This window comes from Astatotilapia calliptera, chromosome 4 (assembly GCF_964374335.1).
Source record: "Astatotilapia calliptera chromosome 4, fAstCal68.1, whole genome shotgun sequence".
In the NCBI taxonomy this organism is placed as follows: domain Eukaryota; kingdom Metazoa; phylum Chordata; class Actinopteri; order Cichliformes; family Cichlidae; genus Astatotilapia; species Astatotilapia calliptera.
Window position 1 is genome coordinate 17,288,748 of NC_137425.1, and position 23,920 is coordinate 17,312,667.

The 23,920-nt window shown below is 40.3% G+C and overlaps 1 protein-coding gene across 1 annotated transcript in view; it reads right to left on the reverse strand.

Annotated features, from left to right (window-relative positions):
• fam20ca (FAM20C golgi associated secretory pathway kinase a) overlaps positions 1-23,698 on the reverse strand; it is a 48,128-nt gene extending 24,430 nt beyond the window's left edge. Inside the window, exons 1-3 of the mRNA XM_026165088.2 lie at positions 22,236-23,698; positions 21,605-21,789; positions 17,985-18,063 (exon numbers count right to left, since the gene is read on the reverse strand). Coding sequence (XP_026020873.1) covers positions 17,985-18,063; positions 21,605-21,789; positions 22,236-22,786 — 815 coding nt within the window. The 5' untranslated portion in view covers positions 22,787-23,698. The remainder of the gene's footprint in view (positions 1-17,984; positions 18,064-21,604; positions 21,790-22,235) is intronic.
• Between the last annotated feature and the right edge of the window lie 222 nt (positions 23,699-23,920).

The window sequence follows — 23,920 nt, forward strand, 5'->3', positions numbered from 1 at the left end:
ACACATGCCATTTTCCCTTTGTATCTTTGGTAGTATCTGAAGGATTCCTTCTTTTCTTCTACGCTTGAAAAAACTGATTGAAATATGTATGAATGTGTTTCTCTGCTTACATGTCAGAAGTGCTTCATGAGTATTAGTTAGATGTAGCAAAACAGCTCATTAGTGCCCCTTCTAAAACCTTAAAGTTGAACTTATAACCAAATATACCAGTTTCTACAGGAACATGAATCATATCAGACTTACAAAAAGACTATTGAAGTCATACTTTAACCCCTACAGAAGTTTTTGCACATTAACAGATTTATCCCAAAAAATTAACCAGAGTAAATTCAAATATATCATTCATGGAAATTTGACCTTTTCAGAACTGTTAATATTTTTACTTTTCATTGTGGAGATAGTGAATTTCGAACTTTTGCTTTGAAAAAAAAAAAAGAAAAAAAGGGCAGGTGGCATCATCAGATTTACGTAAAATTTGCATGTTGTGTTGTAGGCATGATGCACGGCATCATGACCTATAATTAGGAGGTGAACACAGTGAGAGATATGTGGTGTCTTTTTAAAACATAAATCTATGAAATACTATGGCCTGTTTGTTCTCCTGTTTGAGATGAGAACAAGAGATGTCACAGTGCTAGAAATTGAGTAGTCATTACGATTACCAGCAAAATTACAGTACAAAACAAAAATAGTACAAAAATGTTAATGTTATATTTTGTTGACAGGAAACAGATCTAAACCTTAGAGTGGTTACTGAGTAGCCGACTAATGTTACTTCAAGGTATAATGATATTTGCATTACATCAGTATTAATATTTATATGAAAGTACTTCCGCCCTTGCTCTGAAAAGCATGAAAGCATTGTTTGCATATTGCCTTTTTTAATCCTGCCTCAAACACAAAGTACTTTCCTGCCTGACTTTCTGTTGTTATCAATGAGTCTTGGATGAGCTGTTGCAGTAGCAGAATTAGTCCCCATTTTCCACAAGTAGCTTTTCCTGCTCTTGTGGACATCTTTCTTTTTTTTTTTTCTTCAGTATGCAAGCATAGACTAGAGATATATGTGTTTGTTTGACTACATTTTTAAACGCTGCTCCTTTGCTAGCTAGCACCAGAAATACCCAGTTAAACAATGCTATATTAGTAATATACGATGGCAGTTACCAGTTTAAAGGTGTTACACCAACCCTCTCTTACGCACTGTCTGTGAATGGAAGTTATAACTAAGTCAGGAAAAAAGCAAACAGATGACAGCTGTGTTAACCAGCGCTGTTCTACAATTCTTTAAAGAATTACCACCTGTATGTCTGCTTTGTTAGAATAAATTGGAATGTAACCAAGCAGATGCGTGACCATGTTCTGTACAGGCCTGTGGACTTCAACGTGAAAGAAACCAAAGCTACTGCTGCTAGCAGTTAGCTAGCGTTTTGCAATTCTGCATAATTCTAAAAAGTTTAAATTTGTTCAGAAGCTTATTGAACAACAGAAATGAGGCTTTCTTTTCGGAAGTAAGTATAAGAAAAAAAACAGTGGCCGACAGCGCTGTAAACAACGATAGACTTGAGCGTAACAAGCAACTGAATAAGGTAGAAAACAGATTTTTAGACGGGAAACTGTTCTTGAAGTACAGAGAGAGAGAGAGAGAGCTGTGCATGAAGTGTGATTTTTATCAAAACAGCAAAAGTCAGAAGGAATTCATGACGATGTTTATGTGAAGCGTAGTTTGGATCTTCTTTTGCTGCTGGTTCAGTCAAATAGTTTGGAGAGAGATAAAACCTGCAGCTTTAGAATCGGCGCAAAAAGGGCGTACCTGCTGAAACATCAGAATTAGCAAGCTGTCGGCTTTCAGCCCCGACCGTGTCCGTGCCGTCGGGTGAGAAAGGCGACATCTCACTGATTCTGATCTGTCAGCGGGTCGCGCTTTGTGTTTATGTCTTTGTGCAGAATCCGTGTACCTGCTCTCATTTTCTGTTTTAGCTGTTTGGTGGTTGTTGAAATTTTGTGAGGTTTAACCTGAGATGCTGGTGTTTGGGCAAAATAAATTTATATTAAAAAAATCGATACAGGATTTTAATGAATCGATATCACGTTATCCAAGCTAGAATCGATTTTAATCAATAAATCGATAATCAAAACCCACCCCTACTTTACGCTGTGTATACTTTAGTAACATTTAAAACATGATTGAATTTACTAGAAACCTAATCAGTTTCATATAGCTCCAATTTCTTTAGCTAACATTGTTTTTTTTTTTATCCATTTAAAGTAAGTGTGTGTGCTTTATATGTGTTCTGAGAGTTGATTAGTCAAGTCATTTTTTTCTCTAGTTTGCATGACTGTCAAATTAGTCACCAGAAGAAGAATGGCAGCCTCTGTATATATGCTGCTGACCTATTAAAAACAAGGACTGTTGCATTTTCAGAATTTTGGTGTCAAAAAAGAAAGTTCTAGTGATAGTCAGTGGTATCTGAAAGAAAATCAAAGAGAAGCTGTAACCTAAAAGACAGATAAAGATCATTTCTTCAAACCTTTTGCTGTCAGGAATGAACATTAAGCTTGCAATAGTACAAGCAGTGCACAACACACAACTGGTCGATGATGACTGACAGTAAACAACCCACAAATCCCACAAGAAAGGCAGTTTTATCAATACAAATATAACTTGTAACAGACAACTTGCATTGTTTACATGAGGTGTAGTTTGGACTGAAAAGGCCAAAAACTGAGGGAAACGACTTTAAAATTTAGGTGAGACACTCAATAAAGGGCAACACAGACTTTATGGCCCACAGAGGAAATTTGAGTATAAAACGTGCTTCTGATCAGTTGTCACATTCAAATTATATTCAGAATTTGCTCAACAGTTGTAATGTTTGCATCCTGTAACCATGTCCAAGTTTTGTTATGGTTGAGACACCCTTCCCCTCGTTTCTTGGAAGTTTATTTCCATAGTTGTTTTAATGGAATAACTGACTAAAAGGACCAAAAACTACCTAAATACAACTATCACCTGTGCATATGTCTTTAAAAACAATATAAAGATTATAAAGAGAAAATCTAATGGCGTAACATGACATTTACTCTGCTCTTACTGTAGATTCATATACTGGAGTAAGACTGTTTTTGTTCATGTACACTATGTATGTTGGCTGCGTATTAGCTATGTGGATTATTTACTCAAAGGACAGGTCTTTATGCTTATAGTTACATTTCGTTTTGTCCCTCTCTTCCTCTCTCTCCCACACCATCACCCACAACAATTCTCAACAATCAGCAGTGTTCCCACAGCACAGGGCCACACTTCGCTATATTTACATATCCATCTACAGTGGATTAGCTCTTTTCAATAGCACAAGTCTGAGGCAATCCTTCACGGGGTGTGCGATTTATGACAGGCTTTGCACAGAATATGAAGTATGAATTATGCAGAACATACACAAACACCAAGGGTATTCTTGGGTCAACAGTGATTAGATGTCAAAAGCATGAGCGTGGGAAGGTTTAGAACAATAAGCTTCATAATATGCCAGAGTATTTTGATATTGCATACTGACAGTCTGCTTTTCACCTTCCTCTGTATGTTTTTTACATAAATAGGCTTGCTGAATATTGAACGGCAGCTCCAAAACCACCTGTTTCAAAAACATTTTCAAGACACTGACAGCTATACCTAACTGCATGTGTATCCACCATGACATGATTTATGTAAAGACTGACTAGGAACAGTAAGAACAGTCCCTTCACACCACTGCAAATATCACGCACACCCACACTCTAAAAAGTCACAAAGAGCATTCTTACAGACCCTTCACAGTCTTTCAGCAGAAAATTCCCGCTCAAGCCTCTACCAGTTGTCTCTATCCCTCAGAGCTTCAGAAATTGTGAAGAAAGAGGAGATGAGAATAGGGAGGGACTGAAGCTTCAAAGAACTCTGTGATGTGGTAAAGTCTTGACACTCTGGTCTTACTAAGGAAAAAAAAGGTCAGCTAACAGCAAAGCCCAACATTACTTCTATAATCAAAACAAACTGGATAGCCTGGTGGGATCGATGAGGATTTTATGAGCTTTGCTTGTATGCATGTGTGCGCAAGATTTTGTTTATGCTGGCAACTAAAAAAGAAAAAAAAAATCAATGGGTATTACCAAGTCTTCATCTCACAGGGAGTGAGTAACAAGCCTCAGTATTCAGCATGACATACGAGCTGAAGCTCTGAAGTCTGAGAGTGACAGTAAGGTGCAGAAACTGCAGAGTTAGCAAAAAGAAAGAGTGAGAAAGATACAGGGAGCAGTAACAATTCACCATGTGAATTATCTCCTATTTACTTTGCCTGATGCTGTGTCTTACTGGAAAGGTCTTGATGACTGCATGTCAGCATTCATAAAAACAAATTGAGGTTATTTAAGGGGAAAGAAAACGTCTCTGACAGAATAGAAACAGACAAAATTCAAGGCAGACTCCCTGACTGCAAATTGGCTTGTGACGGAGTCAGAAAAAGTGCAGTGAAAGGAATACATTCCAAAACCATATAAATCATCCACTTAGAGGCAAGCTGGTCCATCCTCCTGAGTAGCCTGCGGTACAAACCATTAAGAACTTATTTGATTATTGCTAAGTAGTTGCTCAACAGCAAATGGCAATTAGAGAAAATTATGTTAAATCTTGGGAAGCATTAATTTTGAAGCCACACAACCCCATCACATTTGTACAACCCCCCCAACAACACACACACAAACACACATCCACGCACGCACTCGCTCATCTAGGACATGCCTGTGTGGCTTGGCCAAGAGAAGTTAATTGGATTGTCTAAGCATTTTGGATGTCCACTATCTTATCATCTGTAGGGGTGAATATCTAGAGATGTCCCATCCAAAGCAATCGCATTATCTTGACCAAAAGATAAGAATACACACTCATACTCACTCTTTGTATAAAATTATATTTGATATCACCTGCTGCAGTTGCAGATCTTCCTTCAACTGCCCCAAAATGATCTTCCTCTCTACTGGTTATCAGTCAAAGTGCAAAATTGATGACCTTAAAAGGTAATGAGTTTACTTCAACTTGGCATGACCCACAAGATATTATGGCTCTGTGGGCTAAATTTGGACACACTAGCTATGCTGGCTCATTAGCCACATGCTGGTGGTGGGAAATACACTTGGGTTTGAAATAAAATGTAATTATCCTCTAAGGTGCTCTAGCTATAACCCAAATATCCATGAATCCACAAACACATCTCCATCATCCTCTTCTTTTTCTCTTCATCCTCCGTCTTCTGATTTTATCCTGAAGGACACTGTGGCTGCCGGCCAGTCACTCCCTTTCCCATCTGTGTTTACTTAAACTGAATGTGAACACACCGCAAAGATTGTTGGATGATAACATATATACACACACTAAAGCAGCCACAAACATGCATGCACACAGCAGCAGACCGACAGAGAAACTTGGCATCGGTTTATTTTTGATAATCTCTGAAGACTTTGGTCTATAATAGCTTGAAGGATTTGGTACTATTTCTCCTAATTAGTCCAATGTGAGGTTTGTTAGTGATGGATGACCGTGAATGTGATTTGATTAAGTAGTCCCATGGTTTTTTCCCATGGTTTTTTTGTGTTTTTTTCAGTTCCCCAATGAATGTGACTGTTAATTACTCGAGAAGCTTTGGGGGATTCACAACAACCTGTTCTGTTCAGAGCTAAAAGTTACAAGCCCCAACAGTTCATCCATCACAAACAGCTCAGTTTTTAAGGGTCCTATCAGTCATTTTCAGTGCTTTTTCCACCACAGAGTGAAACCTAACTACATAAAGCTAAAAACTTTGATACCTACGCCGAAAAAAGCAATCAAAAAAGTCTATCCGGAAAGCTATTTTGTGGGCGAGGCCCCCGATTCGAGCCAACAGTGTGCGTGCTTTGTTTTTCCCACAGCTGAACTTTTCTATTTAGACCTGTCAACAGTCTTGTTGTGCTTAGTGGTTTGTGGTCAGATGTCGTTTCCTAAATAGAAACCATCTATCAGAGGCTAAGTGGTGGCTGAGAGATGTCATTGTGGTCATGAGTGGGTGACAGCGCAAAAGAGGAAGTGGGGAAAGGACTGGAAAAACAGTTCCAAGGGCTGCATTTTATCCTTGTGTACGAGCTAAGTGGGATGGCCCAAATCCAAAACACTTGAGGATAAAAAGAGTTAATTTATATGTGAAAGGAGTGAGGCGGAGATGTCACACTAAAACCAAGGACGCGTTTCGGGTAGACCCCTGTATATTCAGTTTCTAGTGAAAACATTGCTCAAAGGATACACAACAAAATATTTAAGTGCACCAATGAGACATCGATGGGTTTATGAGACTAATGAAAATGAGAAGAAAAGAAGTGGAGGACTTGGTCAAACATAAAAATGAAAGAATTACAGCAAGATATTCTAAAACTTTCTTTTTATTTATTACTGCTCATGCATCATATTGCAAGTTGTGTTCAAATGCAACATTTAGTGATAATGATGTGTTCTCTGAGCATTAATTGGTCTTTCTTGTCTATATAGCTTAGAAGAAGGTACAAAAGATCAGAACAGATCAAAAGTTGGTGCTGGCTTCATACACTCAGTTCAAAACTCATGGGGATTGGGCTTTACTCATTAAAGACTCCACTGACTCTTATAAAAAGCATCTGAAGAAATGTTTTATACAGAAAACCTTTTCATTTGTTGTTTTATGTTGTATTCTGGTGCTTTACATTGTTAGGATATGTTATATCTTTATTTCATAATTTTTATTGTGAAGCACGTTGTGATTTTCATCCATGAAAAATCCTATATAAATACATTTTCCTTACTAACTTAATAACACAACCACCAAGCACCAAACCCCAAAACACAGCCTTTACTAAGTTCAATAAAGAACCCTGCTTTACTGCTTTACCTCTCTCCCAGGCTGAAAAAGTACTTTTGCACAGAATGCAGAGAATAAATTGCAAAATTTATGGCCAAACAGACAGCAAAGTCAATCAACTCCTCCATAATCAGGGTTTTTTTCTTTTCTTTATTTTTCTTTTTTTTACAGTTTTGTTATTTAAGAACTACTCAATACTATTCCGTGCTTTTGCTGTAGCTGCTCCAAAGTTGTGGAATGATCTGCCCTTGCATGTTAGGCAGGCCTCTTCTCTCTCTGAATTTAAAAGTCTTCTTAAAACATATTTATTCGCTGAAGCCTTTGGCATTGATTAGAGGGGTTGACTCAATTTGTTTTAACATGTTTCAATTTATTGTATCTATTTATTTTATTGTATCTCATTTTAATTTTCTTTACGTATGCTATTAACATGTACAGCACTTTGTGAAACTCTGGTTTTATGTTAAAGTGCTTTAGAAATAAAGTTGGTATGGTATGGTATGGTATGGTATGAAGGATAATAGGGAAACCCAGCAGAAGGTGCCTAAAGGAGGAATCCTAATCACTTTATCCCTGGATTCTTCCTCAACTACATCCATTATAAGCGGAATGTCCACATAATTCCACAGAATTCATAGTGATTACTACATCCTCCGGGTGGACTCAGTTTCCTTTAGCGCCATTTTAAGGCAAAATATGACCTTCATCAGCCACTGCTGTATTTTTTGTTTTGTGCTGGTTACATAGTGTCTTTATTCAAGCTCCATGCCATACTTGCCAATTATCAGCAGCTTATGTCAGCATCTTATGATGTCAATATGAACTTGTTAGGATGCTGACATGGCTCAAAGCACCACTAGCTGATGGGTCCACTTGGAGGTCAGCTGTCATGTGAAATTGTAAGTCTGCCCCCGTTTGTGGATACATCCAGTCTCTGTCTATATTTACTGATGCTCTGTTCCCCAAAAAGTTGTATAACATGAGGAGATTAAACAGATGTGAATGTTATTTTCTCAAAAGTAAAATAAAAAAAAGTTTTACACATACACAAACATCTGAGTGACTGATCTCAGATATCTAAGGTTGCAGTCATTGTGTGAATAATCTTTCTAGCAGCAGCAGCAGCAGCAGCACTGCCTCAGTCTCCCTACTCCTTTAGCACAGAGACTCCTCTGTTTGCATCACCGCTGCCAGAGCTGCAAAAAGGAAGGTAAGAGGGTGAGAAGGGAGGAGGAAGCCCAGGAAACCCCTGGATCAAATTCCTGCCTCTTGGTGAAACCAGACCTGGCTGCAGCCCCTCCCACTTCCTGCTCTGACAATGGGCAAAGGCAGGGAGAACCCTCCTTCCCTCCTCTAGTATAATTGATAAACAATGATTGTGTTCTCCTCTTCTCCTGACCTCTGTCAGTAGAACAGAGGAGTCACACATGGTCTATTTGCCACCTTGGATGGCAGAGGCCCAGACAAGCACAGGCCTTACCCACTATGGATGCATTACCTCTGTGTGTGCTATTACAAAAGGCCCAAGTTACAGAGCTACAGTGCTTTCTCTCTGTCTCTCTGTTGAAGAACTGTTTCATTCATTGAGTTCGGAGAGGCATTCAGTTGGACTGTGATAGATCTATCTGGGAAAGGTCGTTATCTAATCACGGTGCTCGGTTGTAAGGGGTGGTGCGATGCATGTGGTCCCATTGTTAAAGGGCAACAGTTGAGTTAGTGACAAAGTAAGAATGAAGCAAGTGTTCTGTGTCATTCACCAACAGCTGTAACAAAAAAAAGAAAACAACAGAAGAAGAATAGTCCTCTTTCTATCTAAGCCTGAACGATTACTCCTATTAGAGCAAAACCAGAGATTAAAAATGTTAAGGCTTGGAAGATTTTATGTCACACAGCGAGTGGTTATCTTTTGTGTTAAGATAAATGCTGGGTCTTAGTCTCAGATTGTGGAGTCACCAAAGCATTTAGTTGACAATCAGCTCTTGCAAAGCTCCCTCAATCAAACACCATGCTCCTGCATACTCATTAAGATAAACAATGCAATTTTGTGTAATTTCAACAGCTATTCCTGCTCATAGCACAATAAGCACCCCAACAGGAACTCAGCACCTGGCCTGCTTTTCTTGCTTCACGAAGAAATGTTTATTTGGAATGTCTAGAAATCACCTCCTGAAGGGAAATGAATTTCCAGCGTTCAGGACAAATGCGGCAGCGACATTCCTAGCGGGAAGCTTAGGAATTCCCCCCATCTAGTATTTTGGACTATAATGATATGCTAGCACACATGATCAACATTGCCATGCACAGCAGTGGCAATGTCAGGAGCCACAACAAGAATACATAATTATAAAAATATGATATGCTTGTACGTGGTTTAGCACATGCACTGGCTGAACCTAGAGGCAAGGATGCAAAAGTACTTGTAGTAGGTCTGAAATTCAAATATTTACTTTCTTTTTTTTTTTTTTTTTTAAATCTACACATTAAATTTAAAACCTATTTGTCAAAAATGAGGGTCTGTCTCATGAGGAAGTGTAACAGTGAGTAAATGTGTTCACAGCGTGGCTTTGGATGATGGTAATGCATTGTAGTCACTGAGTTAACTGCTGACAGCTGAGAATGTGCTGTTGCTGCAATGTGGTTAAAAAAAACAACAACACATGACCATTTAAGCAATCAAACATCAGTCATCTCCTGCAACTCGGCTGGCCTGTAATCGCATTACGATTAGGCTACTCGCAGCTCTGCCTCATTACGCTGTGAGTGCCTAAACACTTGTTAAACAGAGAGAGGGAGAGAGAAAATGGAGAGAACCTAAAAATACAGAGCAGCGAGGCTCTAAACAGAGGCGAGTGACAAGCCGAGGATTAGTACTGCCTCAGCGAATCAAACAAACAAGTCCAAAAAGGAGCGCGGATGGAAGGTGGAGACAGAGAGAGGGATGGACAGGGAGGGAGGGAGAGATGGTGATGAAAACAAGACTTCCTCAGGAGTTGACCTAGTAAAACATTCATGAGAGAAGTCTTTATGTGAAGTTTGTGTGCGTGAGCAGGGAGGACGTGAAGGGGAGGGAGTTTAAGACTCGGGAGTCTAAAATAAGACGGTCCTCTGCGTTTTAGTGTCTGTGTTGGGAGCCTACAAGAGTGTGCCTGTCAAAACAAATAAATAAATAAATAAGTTACTTGAGATTTGAGACGACATGCAGGCCCGCTTGGTGCCAGCTGCTACACTGCGGACCTCTCGAATCGAGAACAGACACCGGAGTGAGACAGAACCCAGAAGTAAGCGAGACACGAGAAGAAATGAGGGACATGAAAAGAAGTGGATTCTTTTGAGAACGTCCAGCAAACAAATGGAAGACTAAGTGACTCAGTGGTAATTATGCAGAAAAGCCGCAAGTGCACTTCCTTTATTGGTGGGACATAGTTAGATAATAAACAGAACACACAGAAATGATTGACACTTCAATCAAATCATTTCACAGTAAATGTTCTGCTAAGACCTCACTAAGCTATCTTACATTCCCAACTCAAACAGCGCTTATAGTGTGTGCTGATGACTAGGAAAATGTGATAAATTACTGAAGGCAGGTGGCTGTACAGCTGTTAAAGTACAGCACTAATTAACCAGCTCATCTCACAGCCTACAAAAGGTCAACCTATCAAAGAGCCCACACACTGATTACACAGCACACAGACACACATCGAGAGAGAGACTTTGAATTTGAACGTCTAAATATAAATAACCCACATCTGCTTCAACACAGTGTGTAGCTGAGAAACTGAGAATTTCTTTAAGGGGTTTTGCTTTCATAGAAAAGAAAAATATGAATCAGAGCACATCTGAGTGCAAAAGAAAAATACTGGAAATGTATGTATGAGATAGAAATCCGTGTTTAGTATTAACTTTTATGATAGTATCAGCCTGAAGCTTGACTACACAAAGTTTTTGATACAACATCTAATGAAGAAAGGGGGGATAGGGGATAAAAGAGGTGCATAGAGAAAGGGAAAGCAGAAAAAGCCTCTGTAATATAAGCAATCCTGAGCCACATTAAAATGGCTTAAAGAACAAATTAATCTTAAAGACCTACAGAAGGAGTCAGACATGCTCAGAGCCTGAAGAAGAGTCGCTGGGTTCAGGCCCTTGCAGGCTGCCTGGCTGCGAGTACAAAGCTGCATGAAAAACAGATGTTGTGAATGCCTGACACGGTAATACTGAGCGTGTATATCTGTGTGTGTGTAGACAATGAAACATAAAAGACAGTTAGAACCCTCCAGATAACGTTTGATCGCAGATGTCGTTTGCAGAGTACAATATATTTCTCTGTGTTTGAGTTCCTCAGCTTATGACACAGAATAATGTAAAGTTTTATAGCAGGAGAAGAAATTACAAGTACATTTACTACTTCAGTGGTACTGCTACATTTAGACAACAGTCACTTAAAGGTAAAATAGGCTTAAAAAGTACATTTTATTCCAAGTACCGTTGCTTGTTGTGCAAAACCTGCAATCTTTTTCAATGTCCTATGCCAATGGCCACTTTGTTAGGTACACCTTTTCAACTGATTGTTAGCACAAATGTCTAATAGGCCAATTACATGGCAGCAGCTAAATTTATTTAGCCATGCAGACATGGTTAAAATAGCCGGCTGATATTTAAAGTTAGATAAAAGATGATTTAGGTGACTTTGACATGGTTGGTTGTGCCAGGTGAGTTTGAGTCTTTCACAAACAACCATCTCTATGGTTTACAGAGAATGGTCAGGGTGGTATAGAAATATATCCAGTGAGCAGCGGTTCTCTGGTGAAAATGCCATGTTAATGTCAGAGGTCAAATACCCACTCATTATAACCAGGATATGCAGAAGCGCATCTCTAAATTAACCTTGATGGAGTTTTGCTACAGCAGCACAAGACCACACTTAGTGCCACTTCTACAGTAGATGGCTGCTTGCAGCTGGAGTGATACCTCTGATAATACCTCCAACCACTAGGTGGAGCTTTGCATTTTCCTTCCAATTTAGTGCTTGAAGTGGGAGAAAGTTGATCAGTTACTTGTGCTTTTAATTAGCGAAGAGCTAAGTGGTTTTGTGATCATGCAAATGTGCCAGAGGGCAACACTGTGATTGTTGTATTTTATTATGTTGTGTTGTGTTGTGCCTCTTTGTGGCCAATCAGCAAGAGGCAAGCTGATTTATTGCTAAGTTAAATGGAACTTTGATCATACACAAATTGGGTAACATGCATCGTTAAATCTCACTACAGCAGATCCTAAGTGCTAAAATAGTTACTATTGTTTTTTCAATCTGTTTCAGAAGCTAGTTCTTGCCTAATACTTGCACAATAAACCAGAACAATGAGATTCAGTGCTTTTAATTTTTCACTTTAAAACCGAATCTGTACACTAATAGCACTCCAATGTGTCTTAAAAAAAACTAACCAATTTCACAACATTACAAAAAAAGCAATGGCGTCAACATGAATGTCAACACAACTAGGAAATGTTGTACAATAATGTTGCACAACATATAACCGTTTCTTTGGCTGGACACAATGCAATCAGCTTTTCCACATAAATCTTACATTATTTTTCATAGTGTTTCTTCTGACACACACACACACACACACACACACACACACACACACACACACACACACACGGTTTGAATATCAGTTTGTTCAATATTCTATAGATGCACAAATAATTCTGAATGAATGATAAATTCTTACATTAAAAACAATCCAATCACAGACACATACACACACCTAGCAAAGAAAGAAACCTCCAGAACAAACTACATAGTGGGCGTACGTCACACTTCACTTGAAATTTATAGCCTCCTCTATTTCTGTTCCCTTATGATCTAACCACAGTAGCTCTTTTCAGTTTCTCATTGATTGCAACATCCCAGTCAGACAAATTACTTGGCATCCCAAGGTGCTGCTCTGTCCCCTGGCACCTAAGACAGTGCTGCAGGGGCAGCTGAAAACCTGATGAATCCCTCCCCGCCAAGTGCCCTTCATATGAAAGGGCTGATAAAGCCACTAAATCATGCAGCTAAAGTTTACATAACCTATCAGCAAGTGAAAAGATAGATTTGACAACTCAGCTGAAGCTTTTCATAATATGCAAGATTGAGGTCAGAATCATCATAGAAAACTTCATCACGGACGAGACGACAGGGGTGTTAATGTGAAAAGATTTGACGTTTCGTCACATTTAAAGTCTCTCTTTGCGCTTCAAGGCTTTTTGACTTGTCACAGTGAAAATCATTAGGGGAGTGCTAAATGGTGAGTGGTAGGAAGTGAATGAGCTAGTTTTCTTTTGTGTGTGCAGGCAGAGTGTGGCCTTGCAGTCATCACCTTCTCTGTAATATACCCACAGCTCTGAGTGAGTGGCTACAGCTGCAGCTTGGCTCACTGCTCGCGGATTTTCCAGTACCAGCCGTCCCTGATGGCAGGAGCACGAACTCTATAACCCCCAAAGAGTCCTTCTCTTTGCAGCTTGTCTGTAAATATGCGTATGTGCGTGTGTGTGCGCTACAGCTATCTGAACATCTGTCTGTAGTAACATGCCTGATTTGTGTTTGTTCACAGAACCTTGAGCTCAGATGGCACCTCTCAATATCTGTCCATCTTATTAGAGCCAGCAGTATTCTCGAGCCCACAGTGGCTATGTTTACAAAGGAACAACCCAAGACCAAGAAAACTTGATAAGATCTCAAAAGTAGTTTTTGCCTTTTCCACCAAAATTGTTGAAAAGGCTTCAGTTAAGTCATGGTGTTGAATTGCAGAGGGTTTTTTGTGTTTATGCTCATAGTTACAGGTGTGCACTTTGAGTTCATGCTTGCAAGCATAAACAAATCTATTAACCTGCATTTGTTGAAAATACTTTACCTTTTCAGGAGCTGGACTGCACCCCCAAACCCCCCCCCCCCCCCCCCCCTTCTAGGTATACGTCTGCAAAGTCCTACTTGCATTTATACCACACACCCCTTTCTTGTTGTTTGCATGGTCCCCTCTTCCTCTCCTTGTTATCAGATTGTCAGACTCTCTCAAATGTATCAGGACCTGGGCCCGATCCTCAATGAAACCTTTCCCAAACATCAGCTTCAGGCCTAGCTCTTTGCAATCATTATTAAACTTTTGTCATCCACATCTGTGGTCGGGGTCCTTGCTAGTGAACTGTCAGTTGGTATAAAGATGCTCATTATCTGAGTCAATGAACATAATTGTTGTCTCTTTTTGGTTCAAAATTACAGAAAATAGCTATAATAGCTATTAATAGTTGGGTTTGTATAAGGGAACTATTTGTAGGCAGTGTCCAGCATTAAACCTCCCACAACAATGACAAGCCATCTGTTTTTGAACAATACCCTTCAGCACTTTACAAGAATACATGTAAATCAATAGTAAAATTATTCATCTTTTGCAGTCAAATCAATAACAAGAACAGCAAGAAGTTTTTTTCTTTAGAGGACATTAAATGGATTTAGCCCTAATAGAATTCTCCATCTGCAGAGAGGATCCATAGAGAAATATCAGTTATAACTTAACAGTAGGCGTACAGCAGCTATGAGGATGATGATGGGCTACAATGAACCTGTGGTTATAAAACAGCCTTTGGATGATAAAAACCAAACAGCCTCTTGGGTGTTGCAGCTATGAGGCTTCTGAGCCAACCATGTTGGCTTTACTAACGCTAAGAGCCAAAGCTTGTCAAATTTGATTCAGTTCATGCAGATGAGGACATATTCAGATTCCCCGTGGTTGCTGAATGCCTGTCCTATATACAGTATCTTGTAGCTCATGTGTTGACATGTAGTGAAACTTATGCCTTCATAAAACAGCTCTCAACAGGACTGAGGTTTGTACATTATCAAAGGTAATCAGTATCATTCTTGCAATTCTGAAACCATTCTGAAATGTGAGACTATCAACAACATCAAAGGGAGGGAGTCGAAACAGAGCTGTCAGATAGGATGTGAAGGAGAAATCAATTATTTCTTTGCATATCAGAGGCTTTTACCTCCTCTCTCAAACTTTCAAACCTCCATTTGACAAATCTATTTAGCATTACATAAACATTATAGCTCTGTATACACACTGTAACCGGGATCTTGACAGGGAATAGGAAGGATAGGCACCAGGGACATAAGCCAGACAGACATGGAGGTTTGGCATGGAGTATTTTCTCTCAGCCTGTAAACATGGCTCTAGCTGGAGGACCCAGTTCTTTGACAGGTTGGCATTACAAATTCGCCCCAACCCTCTGGATTACCACAACTACTCATTTGTCTTTCATTGTCAGTACTCCGTCAAGCCAGTTTCCCCTATTTCCATAACAGCCTTAGAACATTTTATCTTACAACCATCTTATATTCCTAACTTCAGTTTCTTTAATCTATTTTCTATCAATTTTCACTGGCTACAGGAAAGATGGCCACAAAGTTACACCACCAAAATTGGACTCTTTTTGACTCATACATTTCATACTTATTTGGAGACATGTCTGTTTGGAGACAAGTATGTCTTGCATATGATAAAAGACTAAGTGTTGATCTATTGGTATCGGCATTTAAAATGACTGATAAATGAAAATTTAAAAAGTAAAGATGAGTTGGTAGAAACACCATTCAACCACGTTATTAGTGCTGACGTTGCAGAGTCTTTCCACCAGGGGGTACTCTGCAACTTGCCTGGTATGCTACTGTATAAACACAACAACCAGCTGAGCAGAGTCAAGCAGAGTGTAAACAAGTAAATAAATAACTACACATAACAAATGTTACAAAAATCTGTTTATGTTTTAAAGAATAAAATATCACCCGATGTGTTGGAATCACCCAATACTGATATCAGCCTTAAAACTCCGGCCTTACAGTACATATCCGTTTGGCTCTAGATATGATTTACAAGAACCCAAACCAAGGACATCTGTACATGCTTGGTAATGCAGGATATTACACACATTTGTCTCTTTAAAGGGAAAAGTAATGAAATCTTTTTGTGGGGAAAAACAAATTGTAGTTTGAAGACTAAATTAGCACCTTCTACTCCAATCTGGGATCATACTTTAAATCATCAAACATAATTATAAAGTCAGTTAGACAGATTAAAAAAAACCCAAAAAACTGACAATTTTTCTGCACAGGAAAAAGAAAATCTTGTGGAGGTGTCTGGCAAGCTGTCAGCTTGTGCAAGCTCCTGGCCTATGGCAGTGTAGAAATTTGCATTTGGCTCAAAGGAGGCCTGAAACATCAAAGTCTCTCTGATGCACCACTTGATGCTGCACAAAGGGACAGGTGAAGAAAAACAAGTCGACACAAGAAAGCACTGAACTACTGTACCCAGAATGCACTGGTTCCTAAAATAAAAGTGGGACACATCAGTGCACTGACAGAAACAACAAAATGCCACACCGTGCTTGAACAAAAGCAGAGACAAAGGTTATGTTTCTACATTACGACTCTCAGTAAGCACTGATATTTTTGTATTTTCGCTCTGTGGAATTTTGTATAACATCTGTAAACAGTTGAGACAGTTTGTGACAGTCAAAGCAAGAGGCTTGAATAAAAAATATGACAGGCTAAATAAGGAGCCGTGGGAATCGGTAGCATGTGATTCCGAAACTGTCAAAACTGTTTCTGATGGCAACTGACTGCTTTACTTATCTACTTTAAGACATCACAGATTCTTTAGCATTTTAAAGTTTGGTGGATGGTGTAACATTTCAAATCCCTGCTGACAATATTTAAGCTTCCCCTTTCCTTTGACTTATTACTTCATTAAACTTAGATACTACCCATGCAAGCGCCCGTATTACCTAGCAGCAGCCCCTGAACGATTAGACCAGTAATATCAGATTTACCCAGCCAGACACATAGAAACCCAGGGTAATCACCAAACTTAGTTTACTTGACTATGACTAGATGATGCCTGCTGGGTGTTGGCTCCTGCTGTGTTTAAAATACATCCTCAGACCGCTGTGCTTTGAACCACATATTCTCTGACGCTAATTTTGCAAACAGTGCCACATGTTCTAAAATTCATCCACTAATTGACCTTGAAATAATTTGGCAAGCTGGGACACAATGACCAGTTGTTTGAGCACACAGAGTGCCACTACCCTAATGTAAAAAGAAGACAAATGAAGAGTTTGAACACCTGCACTCGCTGAATAAACTTTGAAAACATGTTGCAGGCTCTCTCACCATAAATCAGTCCAAGAAAACAGTTCCAAACTTTTCACAGTTCATTGTCAAGCCAGCACTGCATTCACACGTCTGCTTTCCTAATCCTTCACTGTTCCTCTTATTTATGTGACTTTGGCTTATGTGGTAAAGGGCTTGGTACAATTGAAATAAAGAACCATCCTGAACTACACCTGTACGATTTGTTGAATTATGACATTATGAACTTGTAAAGCTTTACCTCTCTCCCTTCCTCCCTCTGTCCCTCTCTCTCTCAAAATCTAATACTCTCCACTGAGGCTCTCATGTAGAAAACCATTCAGCGTTTCATAGCAATCAAACCTGGCTCGTGAGCAATTACTTCTGATCGCAGCCCAGTTGGCCTGGACGCTGTTTATCCATGTCGCCATGGGAATTCATTGGGCAAAACTCAGACAGCTGAGGGAGGGGGTGGGGGTGGGGGTATTTCTTTTTCAAATGCAATGTGCCATTGCCAGTATGTATGCCTCCCCAAAGACGCTTTCACGATGGCTCAATGCTCGTTTTAATTAACACATAAGCCTGCTGATGTTAATTAAAAAAGAAGACAGACAATTCCCCATCAGGAGAAGATCGCAAAAAAATGAGGGAGGAGGGGAGATGTGTAGGTGAACACGCAGTGAGATGCGATGACAGTGCTTGGCACTTATTCATCTGAGACTTCGTGTTGCCCTCTTTAAAACATATGCAACTGGTAAATCAAGCTGAGTGTATCAAACAGACTTTTTATAGAAAAACTTGTATAAGAGTATAATCTGCAGTTAGATGTTTAATAAGAAAGTTCCAGGAACAATTGTTACACCTAACGTATATAAAATGTAGTTTACCTGTGTTGTCATGCAGTCACTTCATGTGTTACTTACTTCATAGGCTTGAACAGTGCTTGTCCATAGTTCTGGAAAGTCATGATCAGCTTCAGCTGGGTGCCTCCAGATTTCATGGCTGGGAGGAAACAAAATGAGCTGTTAGATCAGCATCTAAACTAAACTGTCTGAGGCATAAGCATACATGCACAAACACATGGATGCACTCAAAACAAACAAACAAAACAAAACATGCACAGCTGTTTTGTTATTTGCCATTATGGAAAAATGCAATTTTGCATGAATGCATAATAGAACTATCACATCTGCTGGCCAATTTCCTAGACACCGTAAATGCAATCGTGCCAGTCAGGAGCTGGGTGTGACCGAGAGCAAAAAGTGGCCTGAAGAGCATCTGCTAAAAACTCTGGCTAGTTCTGGATTTAACAGAGGGTTGAACATGAAACGGACAGTTTAGCTGAATGGAAAAGAGCGACTGTGTGTTCTCGCAGCATGCATGCAACTTTAGAAGAACATGGTGCTCTGAGAATGACAAAATATCAGTGATTGAGGAAAAGAAGCCCCTTCAATTTTAGTACATAAAGTTCACACACGCTGCCTCAACAGGAGCACATTGCTGAGAATATTTTAGGCACATAGCACATTATTATGGTTTGACTCCAGGATGCCTGAACCTGTTGTTCCATTTCAATCGACCCCTCACTATCTGTCCGTTTGTCCAATAAAGTGACCTAAATGTAGACTTCCATCCATGCGTGTTTAGCTACAAGCTACATAATATAAGAAACATGAGTCTCACCAGATGTTTGTCTGTAAGCCTTCATGAATTGAACACATTGTCAGCAAGTTTCTTGTGCACACTGGATTCACTGTAGCGACTTCCTTTTTCATTCAGACAAATTAACCTCCTGTACTCAGGGAGATGAGCCAGGGCATATGTCACTGACTATCAGTCATGTCCATGGTGTCTCCCAGAGGGTGATGGAGGCTCACTGTGAGATTCCCGCTTTCCTTCGACTCAAACAAAGAGACCGCCAGGCCTGCCCAACTGCTTTGTGTTTCTGTCACAATGGACAAGCTTTCGGGTATTTGCCCATTTATTACAGCGCATTAACTTGATCATATTACACAACACAGCACTTCTGCCTAACCCCAATATCCACATAAGCCCCCTGTAGTGGACCCACTTACTGACTGGATTGCTGGCTGAGTAGCTGACTGCACTCTACCCCCTGCACCGAGCTGTCTTTTGTCTTCATTGACTCTCTTGTTGTTTCTCTCAGAGCTCTCACGGTGTGTTCCTCTGCTTTCCCCCCTCTCTTTTTAGTTGGATATGTCATCCTTGTATTCACATTCTCTCTGTTATGCTCTGTCTGTCTGAATTCATCATACTCAGTGCTGGCAAGCCTCTCCATTTACCGTGACTCATTTTCAAAAGCTTTTGGATTTTTACATACACTGTTGCACACAACAGTACAACCTACATAACCTCAGGTCAGTGCCTTTTCTTTATGACAGAGGATGAATGCTGAGTGAATGCAAAGCTAAAAAAAAATACACTGAGAGCATTTGGCCTTCACATATGACAGATTTGCTGAAGCCAGGTCAAGTGAATAGCACCCTAGAGTAATCCTCAAACTTGGTGCAGCTATACAACGGATCTAAAACCTTTAAGAGATTGCAAATGACTGAACTATGATTTAATGCCATGACCTTGAACACATAAGCCACAATTCTTGAATTCATTGCTCAGCGCAGGCCTTCATAAAAATCCACCTTCTAATCGAGAACTAGAAAAAGGTAATCCGCAGTGAAAAATCCCGCTAAAGCTTGGCTGATTGTTTCACTGGATTGTCTCTGCACTGACGTGCAATCACACATGACTTGAACAGCAACAAACCCACAACAAAACATTCTTAAGATTCTCCCATCTGTCTCAGCTGTGCCCGAGAGTATGCATTTGTGTTGATCTAACCATCTATCTTGCTCTGTTTCTCCAGGAGACCACAAGTGAATCGATGTCGCTGTCTTATTCTCTACACCTTCCTGCTCGCAGGTCTTTCAGATATGCTCCAGGCCTCGCCCAACGCTCTGAGATTCCCCCTCTCATGCAGCAATGATAAATCCATCTTGCTCTCACCTGTATCACCTCATGTTACTGTGCGTATGATTTATGAGTGCAGCTGAAGACTGAACAAAAGGCCACAGCCTGCCCCAACAGAGAGACAGACACAAAGGAGGGAAGAAAGGGGGGGTGGGGGGGGGGGGGCACTAGTGAGGAGAAAATGCTGATGAAGAAAACTTTCTAATGCTGTGTCTGATTTGTCATTTTGTTGAGACAGCTAAGTGTTTGTGCTAATTATGGGGCACAAATGTTTTAATGCATGCCTCCAGGGCGTGCACACTAACACAAACACACACACACACACGGACATATAAACACACATAAAGCCACACAGACATAGAGCACTGCTTCACTGCAGACAAACAGTATCTTTGTAGGTATGTCTGGCCGTGAGCAATTATATTGTCTTTTGTTGAAAAACAGAAAAGAAGGGTTAAAGGTAGAGAGAGTGCTAAAGTGAAGGAGATGTGTAGAACGAGAAATTGTGAGTGTTCTTTGAGAGAACGAGGATGTAATAATATTGAGACACCAGACAAATACAACAATGCTAAATAGGCATAAGTAACTAACATTCCCCACAAGAACAATAACAAAAACATCAGAAACACCTTGACAAAAATTTTCATCCTAAAAGGGAACAAATGGTCTCAGTTTGGGATTGTGGTCATGATTATTACTCACATTTACTCAAAGTAAGTTTGGCCACAGTGGTAACAATGTAATGCACATCTGCCTTATAACATCTGATCTCATTACATAGAGAAAACAACAACTTTTTTAGCAGCTCTTACTGTTGCGCTCATTTATAATCTGCTTTAAAAGAAAAGCATTTCCAAAAGAGAGTAATGGGTGTTTAGAAATGAAAACAATGTTGTGACATTCAGAGTTGATGGGGAGGAAGTTCTCCTCAAATGTTTCTTCCAGTTTTTCCCAGTTATTAAGCTTGTCTGATTTAAGATGAAAAAAAAAAAACCTACAACTTTTGTATTTATTATTTTTTCTCTGATAAAAAAATTCCTGGTGCTCCACTTTAATTTTTAGTGACACAATGCAGATCTCAGTGAAATACTGTGATTGAATGGAACAAAAAACAAAAGGGAATTTGAATACAGCACTATCCTTCCAGTGTAAGAGTGTCAAATGAATTTCTATCAAAAATCCTGATTATATAATTGTTACACTTCAAATAATTTAGGAGTCATTACAAAAACAAGCAGGTCCAGAGGCACTCCACTTTTTACAGTTTTCAAATTTTATGCCAAAGTTGTTTTTTTTTGTTCATACCAAGGTGAAAAAGCCTTCCCAAGTTGCATTTTTCACACATTAGTATAACATTGAACCTTGAGTATAATTAGGGAAAATATCTTTAAGTTAGTTGGGACATTGCTGCTGTAGGCCAAAATGACAGGACAGAATCTAACAGTTAGAAATTGATCAACACAGACCAGATAAAAGAGTTTAACTGCAGACCCCATCAAATCCTCAACTTCACACACCCACACATACACCTTTTCAGCATAGCTGACTGACTCACCTACGCTGGTGATCCTTTGTGTGACCAGGTCCTTCAGCAGGGCATCCAGCACAGGGCTGTGTCGGGAGTAGAGCTCATAGCGGTTGATCCCGATGTGGAATCGCAGCCAGTTGGGGTAGGATTCTGCTGTCACCTCTTCAGTTGGAGAGAACTCCTCTTCGTCTTCGTTTCCGTCCTCATTGTGCCTGACAAGCAAGTGAGGAGAAGAGTGGGAAGGTATAAGTGATGGTGAAGGAGTAGACAAAGAACAATACAAGCTTATAACAGATGGTTTTTAAAAAAACAAACTACAAAAAACAAAATGCTGCCTGGCTGGCTATGGATAATCCAAGACAATGAAAAGAAAACAAAATCCAGCATGATGGAAAGCAGAGGCCAAGTTGGGTGCTCAAACAAAGAAAATAGATAGATAGAGAGAGAGGTGAAGACTGATAAGGAAATAAAATAGATTTGTTGTTCTGAATGGACATGATAGAATAGAACAGGAGTGATTTTAAACCTTATATAAAAGTAAAAGACCTGGGTGACAAAATGACTTCTTAATAGAGCAAACATGTTGAAGTCAGAGCACTCTAGCTGTTCATGGACTCGTTTAAATCACACAAGTTTAATTTAAATCTCGTCGGCTTACCATCCCTGGTTCCCTGTTGCTCTGGGATAAAACCTGATGTCGTTGTTGACGTTAAACAAAGTGTCATCGTCCGTGAGAGGCGGAAGCTCAACCTTGTATAAAGGATGCTCAAACAGGCGAGAAAGTCGTGAGACAGCACGGGAAGGGACGATCCGACCCCCGCTTGCGTCTCCCATCAGCGGCTTGTGGTCATCTGCCTTCCCCGCCGACGTTTTCATCCGCCGGAAAGAGTCCGCCCTGTCCCCGGCGGTGGTGATCTTTTCCAGGGAATGCGATGTGAGGTTGGAGCTCGGCTCGTTGCTGAAATCCTGCAGGATTCGCAGCGTGTGCTTATTAGGCCAGCCGGCTTCAGCCGCCGTCCTGGCTCGCTGCTTCCCCCAGCCTTGCGACTCCCCGCCCGTGTGGTGTGCGCACTGGCAGCCGCCGTCCCCGCTCTCCGCTCCCGTCGCCCGCTTCTCTAGTTTTGGTAACAAGTCTATCATGATGTGCATGGTGCACGCAACCAAAAACACCATAAGTATCAAGACTCTGAATTTGCGAAACAAGATCATGTTTAGCCTCTATAAATATATATTTTATAGCAAGCTTTAAGCGCACCTTAGCTACAGCACCGACATTGGTGTCTAACACTGTTTTCTGAGGACGAGACAACGATGTTACTTTGGGAATTCTCTATGATCGCTCCACACATAATGAGCGTCAGCCTATGTTTAAAAAGCCCATTTTATGTGCGGTGTTTAATATTTAATATTTAAAACAGTCCCAACGATTCATTCCCAGACAGGTGGAAAGACCAAGACATTGTAAAAACCCGGACACTTTGCTGGCTCAGGAAGTGCTCTTCATTCATTGCCTTGTTGAGCAGGATAGCCTATAGTGTCAGGAGGACGAGTGACTAAATAAATCTCACTGAAGATGTATCTTAGGCTAAGAGAAGGGAGTGGGGTCCTGCTAAAAGCATCAATAGTCTTCTTCAAATCTGCTTCCCTGTGTCGCTGCCAGCACGGAGTGAGATGTCAACCGCGTCATAACTGTCTTCAGAGGAAAGTAACAGGATGACACTGATATAACGTAGTCCACAAAAGCACAGGTTTCCTAACATTTACGATCAATTTATAAACAGAAAGAGGAATAATAATAATAATAATAAAAAAACCAAAAAACAAATAACAGGTGATCCGCTGCAAGATGCCTGGATGCTGCCCCGCTTCTTCACAAAGCTGCTGCTGTCTGCAAACGTCGCTGAAGTCAAATCAGAGACTGGCTTGGCAGGCTGGCCGGCAGGTGTGTGGGATCCTGGTTGTGATTTCTCCTCTCAGCACTGCCTTGTCTTCCTTCCAAGTGTCCATCCAGAGTGGGTGTGTTAAATATTATGATCGAAGCCCTCTGAGCCCAACCTCGGTGGCGTCATGAGGAAGAGATTGGCTGCGTCTGCACATACAAGTAGCACTAGTGACATGAAAGGCGAGCTTCGGGGATAAAAAGCTGTATGCTGAAACCCTGTAAGGCTGCAAGTCCCCCGCACACAGCCAGAGGGCGTTGGAACTACCTGAAACATTGTGCATCCTATATCACACGGAGGGCAATGGGTATGTATTCCTACTGGATGTGCTTGAAGTGTTCTTTTAGATCATTATCAAAATAAGGAATTGGGTAAATTAAACTGGGACATTCAATAGAGGGAT